At 36.0% G+C, this 13,128-nt stretch overlaps 1 protein-coding gene across 2 annotated transcripts in view; it reads left to right on the forward strand.

The window, feature by feature from the left end:
* Positions 1-13,128, forward strand: part of NF1 (neurofibromin 1) — a 211,097-nt gene that overhangs the window by 25,459 nt on the left and 172,510 nt on the right. For both annotated transcript variants that reach the window (XM_090257326.1, XM_090257327.1), the window contains exons 2-3: positions 9,219-9,362; positions 11,031-11,114. In XM_090257326.1, coding sequence (XP_090113452.1) covers positions 9,219-9,362; positions 11,031-11,114 — 228 coding nt within the window. The remainder of the gene's footprint in view (positions 1-9,218; positions 9,363-11,030; positions 11,115-13,128) is intronic.

The following is a 13,128-nucleotide window of genomic DNA, read 5'->3' on the forward strand; positions in this document are numbered from 1 at the left end:
GAAAGATGAGAGATTTCCCATATACTTCCTGCCGCTACACATGCACTGTTATCAACATCATGTACCAGAATTGTATTTTTTTTTCAACCAAGGGTGAACCTGTGTTGACACATTATAATCCATTATCCATCATCATCAACCCCAAAGTCCATAGTTTACCTTAAGGTTCACTCTTGGTGGTGTTCCAGTCATTAGTGTGACCAGCCCTGTTCAGTGTGGGCGGTGTGGCTATCAGGAGGTAGGCCTCATTGGGAGTTATCTTGGAGACTGGCTTCCCCACACTCCATCAGAGGCATCCACTTCTCCCAGCCCAGTTGTTTTTAAAAATAAATGATTGCTAGATTTTAGTCCATATGGATAGAGAACATGGGCCTTCTCTATAAATTAAAAATCAGGAAATTTTTGTTTGAGTTTAGGAACTAAATTGTTTTTGTAGCTTTTGGAGATACTTTTTCTTCCTGAATCCTGAGTTTGAGCATCAGATTTTGGGGAGCTGAATTATTCCTGAGGGCTGTACAACCCTCAACCTGTGAATGGTTTATATGCTGCCCCTTCACTTACAAGTGGAGCTCGGCCACTACTTCTCCATAGAAATGCTGATGTAAATCCCTCCAAAACCTGTTTAACCTATTGAATTAGAACTGAACCAGAACTTTTAAATCTTTTAAAATTTTGAAAGTCATAAATTTACAGAAAAGCTACAAGTAAAACACAAGCTATATTTTCTTGACCATTTGAGTGTAAGTTGCTGATACGATGCCTTGTCACCCCTGAATACTTGATTGATTGTCTTTCCTACAAATTAAAACGCGCTACTACATTTCTCATAATATGCTTAATGAAAATCAGGAAATTAACTACTGCTACCTAATTCTCGGGCCCCATTAAACTGTTACCATTTGTCCTAATAACGTTCTTTATATCAAAGTATCAAGTCCAGAATCACATGCTACATTTAGTTGTCATGTCTCTTTTGTCCCTTTCATTCCAGAACAATATTTCCTTAACTTTAATGACCTTGATGCCTTTGAAGACTGTGTCATCTGCTATTTGGTAGGCTGTCCCTCAGTTTGGGCTTAACACATCCTCATGATTGGATGTATATCATACATTTTTGATAGGAATATCTCAGGTGCAATGCTGTGTTTTTCTCATTTTTATCCTATCAGGTGCCACAGTTTAGATCATTCTATTACTGATGATGCTAAGTTTGATCACTTGATTTAGATGATGAGACAACTTCTCATGGTGAACATGGTGTGTTTCCCTTGTAAACACACACACACACTCTCTCTCTCTCTCTCTCTCTCTGTCTGTCTCTCTCTCTGTCTGGTGGTTCTTAGACACTAAGTGTCCTATTCTCATCAGGCTTTCCGTTTAAGTATTTATTTCTATGAGTACAGACTAAACATTTTCTGTTATTTGGTGGATGATAATCTGTTTTATCATTTGTTTTCATGTTCAGATTATTCTAGATTTGGTCAATGAGAGCCCCTTCAGTCTGGCTTCTATGTCCTTTTGACGGGTCTTTATTATTCTTTGAGCATTTCCTTTCTTTCTGGACCAGGCTTCTCCAAACTTTCCTTGTATATCAGATCTGGAATTAGCAATTTTTCTAAAAAGCCCTGGCTCTTTTTAATGGAGAATGGATTTAGAAACCAAGATCTGCGGGCTAGGTGCACTCACTACTACTGAGTTGTCATTGTTTTCTAAGTCCTCTCAGTGAACAGAGCTAAGGTATGTATGTATTCATATTCATCTGTGTGTACATATTTATATCAATATTTAATTTCATATCTCTATTAAAAACTATGTTTATACCATCTCTAATTTTAGTTCAACACCAGAGGGGTCTTTGTAATTTTCCTTTTTTATTTGTAACTTCTTTGACAGTAAGAAACCTGGCTCTTGTTATTCTTAATGTATTTGCTTATTTGGCCAGTCTTCTTTTATGTAACCGATCTGCCATCACTGTCATTTCCCCATCACCACCTACTCCTAAGCACAAATGCCCTGCTTACTCTGCTTGGGTCTAGTACCCCTTGTTATCCCTCAATCCCCACCCCAACCCTAGTGAGTGTCCTTAACCTTGCTCAGGCTCATATACCCTGCCCTGTGCTGTTTCCCTGTGTGAACATCCTCCTAATCCTGCTCAGACTCTGTGCCAGAACATCCCCCTTCCCACCATTCAGAAACCCAACACAGTCCAGCATTCTTGCTGGGCCCCACTCTCTGGTCTTTTCATCTCCCTCATACTTCCTGATGGACACCTGCCCTGTCCCATTTGGATTCTGACATCCTGTGTGGCCTGCTCTCCCATGTAGATACCTTCCTCACCCTGCTTGGGGTTTAATATGGTACCTTGTGCTTGGCTTCCGTCTCTGTGAGTCTCTCCTTCCCTCATTCATGTTCTGACATTCTTTGCTGGGCTGCCTTTCCCATGTGGGTACCCTCTTCACCCTCCTGGTGCTCCATTTTGTCCACATGAATGCCTCACTCACCCTGCTCATAACCTACATCCCATCTCTTTCCCAAACACACGCAGATGTCTACCTTGCTCCGTCCCTCGTGGTAATGGCTTTTGTATTGAATTATTATACTGAAATATAATAATATATTATAATATAAATAATATAAATATAAAAGGAGGGGAAAAGGAAGAGCCAGCATTTTTTATGGGAACAATGTGATCCAACTTTAGTTTGACAGAAACAAATTTTTCTCTGCCTTGGTAGTAGATATCTGGATAATCTGGGAAGGGCATATGGGAATCTGCTTTTGGAGCTTCTTTAGTGGTTGGAACTATAAGTATTTATTTTTGAGTCAGGGGCTTCTATGCATGAAAAAACTTGGGTACTCTGTAAGAGCAGAATAATAGGAAGGGAAGAAACTAAGGAAGTGTTTAGGGAAGGACAAATGTTGGAATTCACTTCTTGGCAAAACTGGTTTGACTCCGTGCTAATCTTGTCCCCAAATATATTTAGAGCATTTATATTAAAAACCCAGTTAATTATTTAATATCTGTTTTATAAACTCAGCATTAAATTTCAGAATGTTAATCACACTGTTTCCCTCACCTTAGTTATTTATGTACTATCAGTTTAGCCATATCCTGTGTCATTTACTTAGCTTTAACAACTTTAAGTAGGCTTGCCTGCGTCACTTAGCCTTGGCAAAGGAATAATATCTTTGTAATTATAGGTTTGATATACGAATTGTATTTTAAAAATCACATGTTAAAATGAATGTAAAACTTAAAACTTTTAGTCTATTAGATGCCATATAAAGTCATATTACGTACCAATGGTACAGAGTCTATCTTGGGAAATGTGTTAATATAACCAGTATAAATATTTGATACCTTTTCCTGACTTACGTTGTTATTTGTTATCTATAGTTGATGTGTCTGTTTTTCCCTAATGCGATTTTTTTTTCTTGGTGCATTTTTCTCCTAGTATGATTTTCTCTTAGCTTTTTCTCGTTTAGATGAAAATTTCTATTGTGAATTTTAATGCCATCCCCACCCCCATCATGGTCTGAGGGGCCTTTTAGAAACTGGTTAAAATGTACACAGAAGCAAAGATTTTAGCCTGTGACCTTTTGAAGAATTTTCTGAGTGCAACTAGAACAAATTATCCATTGTTCACAGTGCTTCACTTAATGTTATGCCTTCTCTTGCTAAATCCTTTTTTTGTTGTTGTTGAGATCTTGTATCTTAAAGTAGCTAACAGTTTAATACAGATCCTAATTAAAAGGTGATTTTTCCATATGTAGTTTAGATCCTTTACATTTCTACCATAATATCCAAAGATTTGTGTATGGTATCATAAAATGCTTAAAACAGCTTAATTTACTTTTTTCACAGTTAGAAAAGTAATGCATTTCAGTTAAAAATAAGAGGAACTCATAAAAGTAAAGAAAAAGAAAAAAAATCATTCTTTTCAAATACTATTATTGTCCTTTAAAAATTATTTTGTTCATTTTATTTTTTAAATAATTGCCAATCCAGGCATAGTCATTTTCTTATTATGTTATCTAATAGCACTTAACTTTATTTTGGAAAAATGTAGAGTTACAAACATGGTCTAATATTATTTTTAGTAATTTAAAAATTATTAGTGAAATGAGCGTATTTTCATTAGGTACTGGCCACTCATCTTCTGTGAATTGCTTTATATTCAACAGTTTCCATGGAATAGTCTGGTTAATATATAATATGACCGTATGTATTAGTTATGTAAACCTTTTGGCTGCTAGTTTTTGCACGTTCTTTTATTTCCTGTTGTCTTTTTCTTTGTCAGTGCTGTAGTGTTTTTTTCCTTCTCTTTCTCTTTTACAGAATTTACAACATTTTTATATAGGCAAATATACCTGTATTTTCTTCATGGCTTTTGGATTTTTCATGCTTAGGAAAATCCGTCTTACCTCAATATTATGAAGTTATTTTTTAATATTTTTCCTAATAGCTATGGCTTTGTTTTTTCACATTAGGTTCATTCTCTCTCTCCCCCTCTCTTTGTCTCTCTCACACACATACACTTTTAAATTTGCTATAAGTGATTTTTCCCGATGGACAGCCAGTTGATCTGGTAATGTTTTATTGACAAATCCATTCTTTTACCACTGATTTGAAATATTACCTTGATTATATTAAATTTCTGTATACATACTAATATGTGCTTTATGTTTTTAGTTTATGCTTATGTACTAGTTAAGAGCTCAAAGAATGTTTCAGTACCTGATAATACAAGTCTTCTCTTGTTCATGTTCTTCAAAAATTTCTCGTGTAGTCTCAGATTTATTTTCAGTGAACTTTAGAATCAGCTTGCCATTTTAAATACTGCCTCCCCTCCCCCAATCTTCAAAATCCATTTTAGCATCTTCTCACTATTTCTCCTCTACTCTTATTAGCCTAATTTAAGCTACTGTCTTCTCTTGCCTAAACTATCTTCTAATACAGCTATACAGCAGTAGGAAGGCTTTTTTAAAACATAAGTCAGTTCATGTTACTTCCTTGTTTACATCCCTTCTGTATTTTCTTCTCTTTTTGTTATCTATTGCTGCATAACAAACTAACAAAGCATTGTAACTTAAAACAACCTGTTGGTTTTGCTCACAATTTTGCAAGTAAGAACTTCATGACAAGTTCAGCCGGGTAGTTACATGCTGTTGGGTGGGATGGCTGGGGTGGAGAATCCTTTGCAGTATGACTTCTTCAGCACATGTCTGGTGTCTCCATGCTTCTTGCTTTTCTCTCTACATGGCATCTCATTCTTCAGCATCTCTCCCTGTGGACTGGGCTTCTCACAGCACGGCCTCAGAGTAATCACATTTACATGGTAGCTGGCTTCCAGGAGGAAGGAAAGAAAAACTGTCAACCAATTATGGGCTGTTCCTGGAACTGGCACAGTGTCTCTTCTGCTGTATTTTATTGGTTAGAACAATAAAAAATTGGAAAAATAGATTTTACTTTGTGATGTGGTGATGGCAAGATCTTACTGCAGGAGAGCATGTGAGATGAGCGGTACTGTGAACATATTTGGAAAATATAATCTGCCACATCATCAAACTCAGAATTTATTCAAAGATCCTATAATGGCCCATAAAGCTTTCCATAATCTGACCCACCCTTGTTTTTCTCTCTGACCTGATTTCCTGCATTTTCTTCTGTTGTGTTTGGTTTAGCCACACTGGCCTCCTTGCTAGAATTTGTACACGAGGTTTGGCCGGAAGGTACCCAGCCATGTAATATGAAAAATAGAGACATTTATTGAAGAAGATACAAGAAACATTATGCATAGGACAATGACACCTCAGTCCCCTTCAAAGTAGCCACCGTGGGACCTCACACAGTTTTCCCAATCACCATCAGCTGCCCTGTTTTATTTTCCTGAATCTCATCGATGGTCTGAAATCTTTTCCCTTTCAAAGGTGCTTGTAGTTTTGGGAAAAGCCAGAAGTCACTGGGCACCAAATCTGGGCTTTAGGGGTGCTGAGTCACCTGGGTGATTTGATGTTTTGTCAAAAAACTCTGCACGAGACGTGATGCATGAGTGGGCATATTGTCGTGATGCAGCTGCCAATCACCGGTTGCCCACAGCTGCGGCCTTCTGAACCATCCTAAAGGTTTCTGCAGAGGAATGTTCAAGCTTAATGCAAAATTTGATGAAGATTCGTTGTTCTACTTGCTCATTTTGAATGCGATGGCCACACAGTACACATGGCCACTCAGCGGCATCTGCCACCCCCCACTGACTAGTACAGCAAAGTCATTGCTTACGCACGCACATTCCAGTCCTCTCTCCTTGGCTGCCGGGTTACATCGATGTCGTGCAAACCGTTCTCGCTATATTAACAATGGCTGGACTTTTGCTGGACAGACCTCCTATGCCACACTCATTCCAACATCAAATTTATTATACCTACCACTTCTGCCATGAGTACTTGCTCTTCTTCAGATCTTTGCGTGGATAGGTCTTCCTATTCTCTTATTTTATTTAGGTCTCTGCTCAAATGTCACATCTTTGGAAAGTTTTTCCTGACTACCTTATCTGATAAAATCTTGGTCACTTACTATCCCCCTCTACATAGATTTTGGTGGTGTTTATGGGAGCCTGGGGGGCCTGAATACACCTTTCTTCCCTACCTGGCTTCTGAATCAGTTAAGAAATAAAAGAGTAAAGATGGAGGCCAAAACATATATGAAATAAATAAATAAAGTTCTTATTGATCAGTGTGATGTTGGAGACCCAAATGAGCCTATTAACTACATCTCAGAATTAGGCAGACTTGCCTCTCCAGTCCCAGGCAGTGTTGGTCATTCTCCTTGGCAGTGCTAGGCAGCTGATCAACTCTTGGCATGTTGACATAGAGGAAAATTCTTGTACTCTGTGGCAAGCCTGTTCCCAAGCAAAGAATGGTAGAGCTGAGTTGTGCATGCTCAGTTATTTGTCTCATTTTAAATATATCTGACTGACTAAAGTGATGAAAGGGAGGGAATAAAGGAAGTGAGAAACAGGAATGCTTGTGGTACTATTTACTAAAAGAGGAAACATGGTAGGAAGATAATAAATCAAATTTTAGGAACAGTGAGTTTGAAGTGCCTACAAGATACCTGTGTGGAGATACCAGATAGGCATTTGGATGACGCATTTGAAGACATAGACTTGGTAGTTGTATTAGTTATTCTGTTGCCTGTAACCAACTACTGTAAACATAGTAGCTTTAAAAAAAAAACTGCACACTTATTATCTCACAATTGTTGTGGGTCGGGGATCTATCTGGGCATCGGTTAGCTGATTTCTCTGCTCAGGCTCTTAACCAGGCTGAACTCAAGCTGTTGGTTGGGGCTGTGAGTTGCTCTAAGTTTGGGATCCTCCCAAGCTCACTGGTTGGTAGAATTTAGGTTCTTACAGTTGTAGAACTGAGGTCTTCAGCTCGTAGAGGCCACTTGCTGTTTCCTGCCATGTGGCCTTCCCCACAGTGAGGTAGTTTGCTTCTTCAAAGCCAGCAGAAGGTATTTTTGCTGCTTTAAATCTCTTATGGCTCAGCGGGTTAGGACAGGCTCATTCAAGATAATCTTCATCTTGATTAACTCAAATCAAGTGACTGATTAGGGACCTTATTGCATCTATGAAGTCCCTTTTGTCATATAATAGGGGTGTGTGTGTGTGTGTTGCATCTATGAATTCCTTTTTGCCATATAATAGGGGTGTGTGTGTGTGTGTAGAGAGATTTATTATAAAGAATTGGCTCTCATTATTATGGAGGCTGAGAAATCCCACAATCTGCCGTCTGCAAACTGGAGACCCAGGAAAGCTGGTGATTTGATTCAGCCTGAGTCCAGGGAGCTGATTGTGTAGATCCCACACAGGAATGCCCAGGGCAGGAGAATGTCAATGTCCCAGCTCAAACAGTCGGGTGGAAGGGGCTAATTCTTCTCCCTATGCCTTTTTGTTCTGTTCAGGCCCTCAGTGGATGGGATGTTGCCCACCCACATGGGGGTGGGGGCAAACTGCCTTACTTTGTGCATCTGTTCAAATACTAATTTAATCCAGAAACACCCTCTGAGACACTCTTGGAAATAATGTTTAGCCAAATACGTGTGTACCTTGTGACCCAAAGAAACTGACTTAAAATTAACCATCACAGAGAGATTTGGGGATATTCCCAAGCTACATTACAGCCACTGCCAGTCTTCTAAAATCCCCCCTTTTTGATCTTTCAGATTTTTTCCCTTTCTAATCTTTGTAACTAACATTATATAATTCTGTAGCTTCTGTTCTGAGCCCTCCTCCAAAATCTAAAAATGCTTTCCCTCGTTTATTTAGTATTTCTTTACTATCAAATTAGTCTCCTGTTATTAACTGACTAAGTAAACCTGGGTATGCTACTCAGTCTCTTTTTACCCTTAGTTACACCATTTAGAAATGAGAAAGCTGGACTGAGTTTTGTTTTTTCACGGAGGAACCTCACCAGCAAGATGTAGTATTTAAATAGTAAATATGTTTGTGGTGCTTTCAATACAGAATGCTACTCTTGAACAGAGTGCACATGAACTTCTTGGCAGTGCAACTGAACTCATTTTCAGATAAATGTAAATGTGGTTCCCTAAAGATATTTTTTTCCATGATATTGATCTGTTTGTTGTGCCATCACTCCCTCAACTGTGTACCTGAGAGTGGTTATCTTACCTGAGTCAGTCTTACTCTGTTTATTCCAGGTTACAGTTTGTTCTCATTGTTAACAATCTGCACTTGTTTGCCATTATTGACGAAAGGTATGGGGCATAGATTTTTTTTTAGTCTGTTGTTCTGTTAATGCTTGAGTTCAGTGCATAAGGGAAGAAAGGGTTGTGTGCATTTTATTGCAGACATTCTCAAATAATTTTTAGCTACAAGGAAATAGCTCTATAGCTCTTTCTGTGAGTCATCATTCTTTCTTACATAGAGCTGGGTAAGGATTTAATTTTGTAGATAGAGAGTTATGACTTCCAGAAAGAGAACTGCAAACATTGAAATTTCCAAAGAATTTTAGATTTGCTATAAATGCTATTAGATATAGAAAATTGGAGCTTGAGATTCATAATATAGGTAACTGTGGTTGATAAAATTTTTCTAAAATCTCATGATTTTGAATGAGGAATAGAGTTCTTTTTAGTCATTTTCAAGTGTAAACTAATATGTTTTCTTGTTTGTTGTTCTTTTTTTTCTTTTTAGCTTCCAATAAAAACGGGACAGCAGAACACACATACCAAAGTCAGTACTGAACACAACAAGGAATGTCTTATCAATATTTCCAAATACAAGTTTTCTTTGGTTATAAGCGGCCTCACTACTATCTTAAAGAATGTTAACAATATGGTGAGTAATTGTTACTGTTCTGTTGGGGAGCTTACTTTGGTTGGTTTTTGATTTAAAAATTTGGAGCAGTATATTTTGAAGTATGGAAAATCATTTTCTGTTAACATTCATCTTATTTTGTGGGTGAGCACAGGTAACCCTTTAACTTTTCATTTTAGTTTTTGATTCTTTCCCTTAGATACTTCTCTTATTTGTGACTCTATCTCCATGCCATTGTTTTTCTGTAATTAGGATTTCATAAAGATATTGTGTCATATATGAATTGACTATAGTAATCTATTAACATATTTTACGTATCTTTTTATTTGAATATTTACACATCAAATTTGTACCAGTCCTAAGCAGATGATAAATAAAATGTGACCTTGTAGTCCTAAAATGTAAGATTGCTTTTATGAAAATATTGTTTTATTTCCTTCACCCTGTAGCTTGTGACAGATTCTATAGTTGTTAGAGAACCTGTTGTTGAAGTGTCCTCAGATGCCAGTCTCCTCAACTTACTCCATGTCAAAAGCATATAATTGCCCCCCACCCCCATTTTATAAAATCTGTTTACATTCCCTACACTTAAAGGTATGCCAGCTATTCTCTTGCTGTTCCTTTAAACATATTTGTCCTCTTCTGAGGTGATTCCTTCCTCTCTGTCAATTTCTATCTAAAATTTTCTTCATAGTCAGTTCAAATCAACTGATCTGGTTATTTCTTGACTAAATTCAAATTGCTCTGGTTGTCTTTAGGCTTATAACCACAATTTGTATTGTTTGTATTGAACTATGAAACTGATTTCTGATTGTAGATTGTGAAAATCAGCCCCGTTTTTGTAGTCACATAATCTTTGTTGTGTTTTTTTTTTTTTTTTTTAAAGCCGATTAGACAATACCTGAAACTTACAAAAGGAGTAAACCGGAGATGTGAGCAACCATTTGCTTTAACAAAGATATTTTCTCATTATGGAAGAAAAGATTTTCTGAAAAAAAAAAAAAAAGCAGAACTTTTTATAAATATGTAAATGATTTATAGAAATACATTTAAGATTTGGTGGAGCTCTTTTGTTGCACAGCATGTGGGGCCCAGTGATAGGATTTTACTTATATAATAAGTGGTCATGTTCCTAGAAAACATTTTAACATTCGGCACCTTCTTTTCAAAACAAAAGCAGTAATATGATATTGACATTCATTTAGTTCTTACTGAGTAAATTCAGTTGTGGAAACCATAGTCTCTTGTTGGTAAATAGTGTAGAATTCAGTTTAAGAATAATGAATGCTTAAAATTCACTGTAATTGTTGTTATAGTATTTTTTGCTGTAAGAATTTAGACTTTGATTATTTTGTGGAATCCAAGTGTGGTTAAATGCTTCATTCAGGATTCTGGCAAAGATCTACATGCATATCTAAATCCTACATATTATATTAAAGTATAAACCAAACTATTTTCTTTTACTGTTACAAGGCTAATGGCAGATTGTAATGATGCCAGCAGTTTTGTTTCCTTGATAATTTATTTATTAGCCTAGAATCAGAAATAATAGATTTAAATATAGTATAATCTGGGAGATAAAATGGAAGACTTGATTTTCTTGATCTTAGTCTCTCACTTTTCAGATGTGTGCTGATTGGTAGTAGAGATTAATAACCAACTTTTAGTGTTCTGAATGTCTTTTCTCAGAGAATATTTGGAGAAGCTGCTGAAAAAAATTTATATCTCTCTCAATTGATTATATTGGATACACTGGAAAAATGTCTTGCTGGGGTGAGTAAATCTATCTTAAGTTGGCAGGTTTTGTGAATTCAATTTTGAGTTGATCTGATGTACCAAAGTATAGGTGTGGACAAGGAGAGCAGTCATATGGACTTTTTGTCTAAGGCATGCATATGAATTTTTAAATCAGAGCAGACTAGGTGACAAGTTTTCAAGAGAAAATTATTTTCTCATCTTTTGCAAATTAAATAGATATTAAGATTACAAAGTGTTAAAAAACTTGAGCCACATATGTCTCAGGCTTTTTAGAAAAGATTTTATGAAAAAAAGATCACTGTTGGTTTAATTTATTTCTTCAGATATTGTTAGGCCTGTGGCATTGTTTAGCTTCGGAAGGATGTTATGCAAAAGACCAACGTAGGCTTGTTTCCCCTGTATGAATCTGTTTTTAATATTTTACTTTTCAAATCTATATGAAAGAGAGCTTAAAAAAATAAAACTCCGTTACTGACCCTACCTGAAGAATACTTGTTATTTGTAAATATGAACATATAAAATAGATATGGGGAGGACTAATTGACTACAAAACAGTTCTTTTTCAGGTTTCCTCTAAATAGTTATCTGAGTGTATTTCAACCATGACTTAATTGGAATTTTTTCAAGATTATTTCTGTTGTATAAAGTGAAGTGTTTCTATACTTTAGTGGCCTTAATTCTTCCCTGGAACATGGTAGGAGTTTAAATAAATAAATAAGTTTAATACCTCTCTATTCAATATGTATGGAAGTTAATTCATTTCTCATATTCTGTGTTCCTTTGGCACATCATTTGCTTTTATTCAGAATTGCTTCTCTCTGTCATGTGTACTACACTTGTTCTCTGTATTAAACCTAATTGGAAGGGACTTTGCTCTGGGAGGACTGTGTTGTTGAGAAGAGAGGGAATGGTCAGAAGGGTGAGATTAGGGAGTTGGAAAAAAATGGTTACACTCTCACAACTGTGTCCTTAGGGAGGAGAATGTTTAGGACTAAAGACCACAAAACCTAAGCATAATGTTTTAAAACTCTTTTATTGATCTTTGGCCGTATTTCAAAATTGTGAGACAGTGTTTTTAAGTTTTCTACTTAAATTGAGGGTGAGCTAGTTCTGTTTTAGCTTGGTGCTTTCTATTAATTTGTGATATGCAGTTGTTTATTTGTAAAATGGAATAAAAGAATATATGGGCTCTTAAATAAGTTAAGTGTCATTGTGAAGGAGGACAGTTTTTAAACTTCCGCATCAACTCTTTGTCGTGATCTTATTCCTTTGATTGTAAATTCCAGTGTATCAACCACTCCTGTGTTTGAATTGGGGTAGGGTGGTTTATTGCCTCTTTTAGGTCTACAGCTTTTCTCTGTTAATGTTTGTAATTGAGAGGTAATGGTAAATGTGTTTTGGAGATATTAATATCCTGTTAATTTGATACTCTGTGGAGATAGCCTAATTGAAATGCTAATAAGTGGGCATGATATAACGTATAGTGATAAAATATATGTTATCGTACTCTGATTGAAAATGTGTAAGTTTTTAAAATTAAATTTATAAGTAAAAAATAATATAGTTTACAGTATTGAACAATTGTGTTTTGTCAGATTGCTATCAATGATTTTGCGGTTGTCTCCTGATTTTCATTTTTAAATTAAAGTTGAGGGAGTTTGAAGTGAACTGAGTTACAAGTACATGTTTATCATATAAATAGTTGAAATAGCTAATGAATGTGAATACTTATAAATCTTATTATTAGTAAAATTTTAAATATTTTTGTTTCTGTATGACCATTCAAAAGATTGAACACTTACATGATTTTTATTTGATTATAATTGGAGTTATTTTCAACATCTGTATTGTTTGGCTAGCCTATAAATGAGAAATAGGCATTGTAACTCAAATTTTGTGTTTTTTGGTGATATCTGTTTATTTACTGTCCATATATTTCAATGTATTTTAATCTGAAAGCACTTGGATTATAATTACAGAATTGAGCATAGCGCACAATTATACAAAGTTTTGTTCTGTCATCATGCTT

The sequence above is a fragment of the Furipterus horrens genome, unplaced genomic scaffold (assembly GCF_987537825.1).
Source record: "Furipterus horrens unplaced genomic scaffold, mFurHor1.1.pri manual_scaffold_11, whole genome shotgun sequence".
NCBI lineage: Eukaryota > Metazoa > Chordata > Mammalia > Chiroptera > Furipteridae > Furipterus > Furipterus horrens.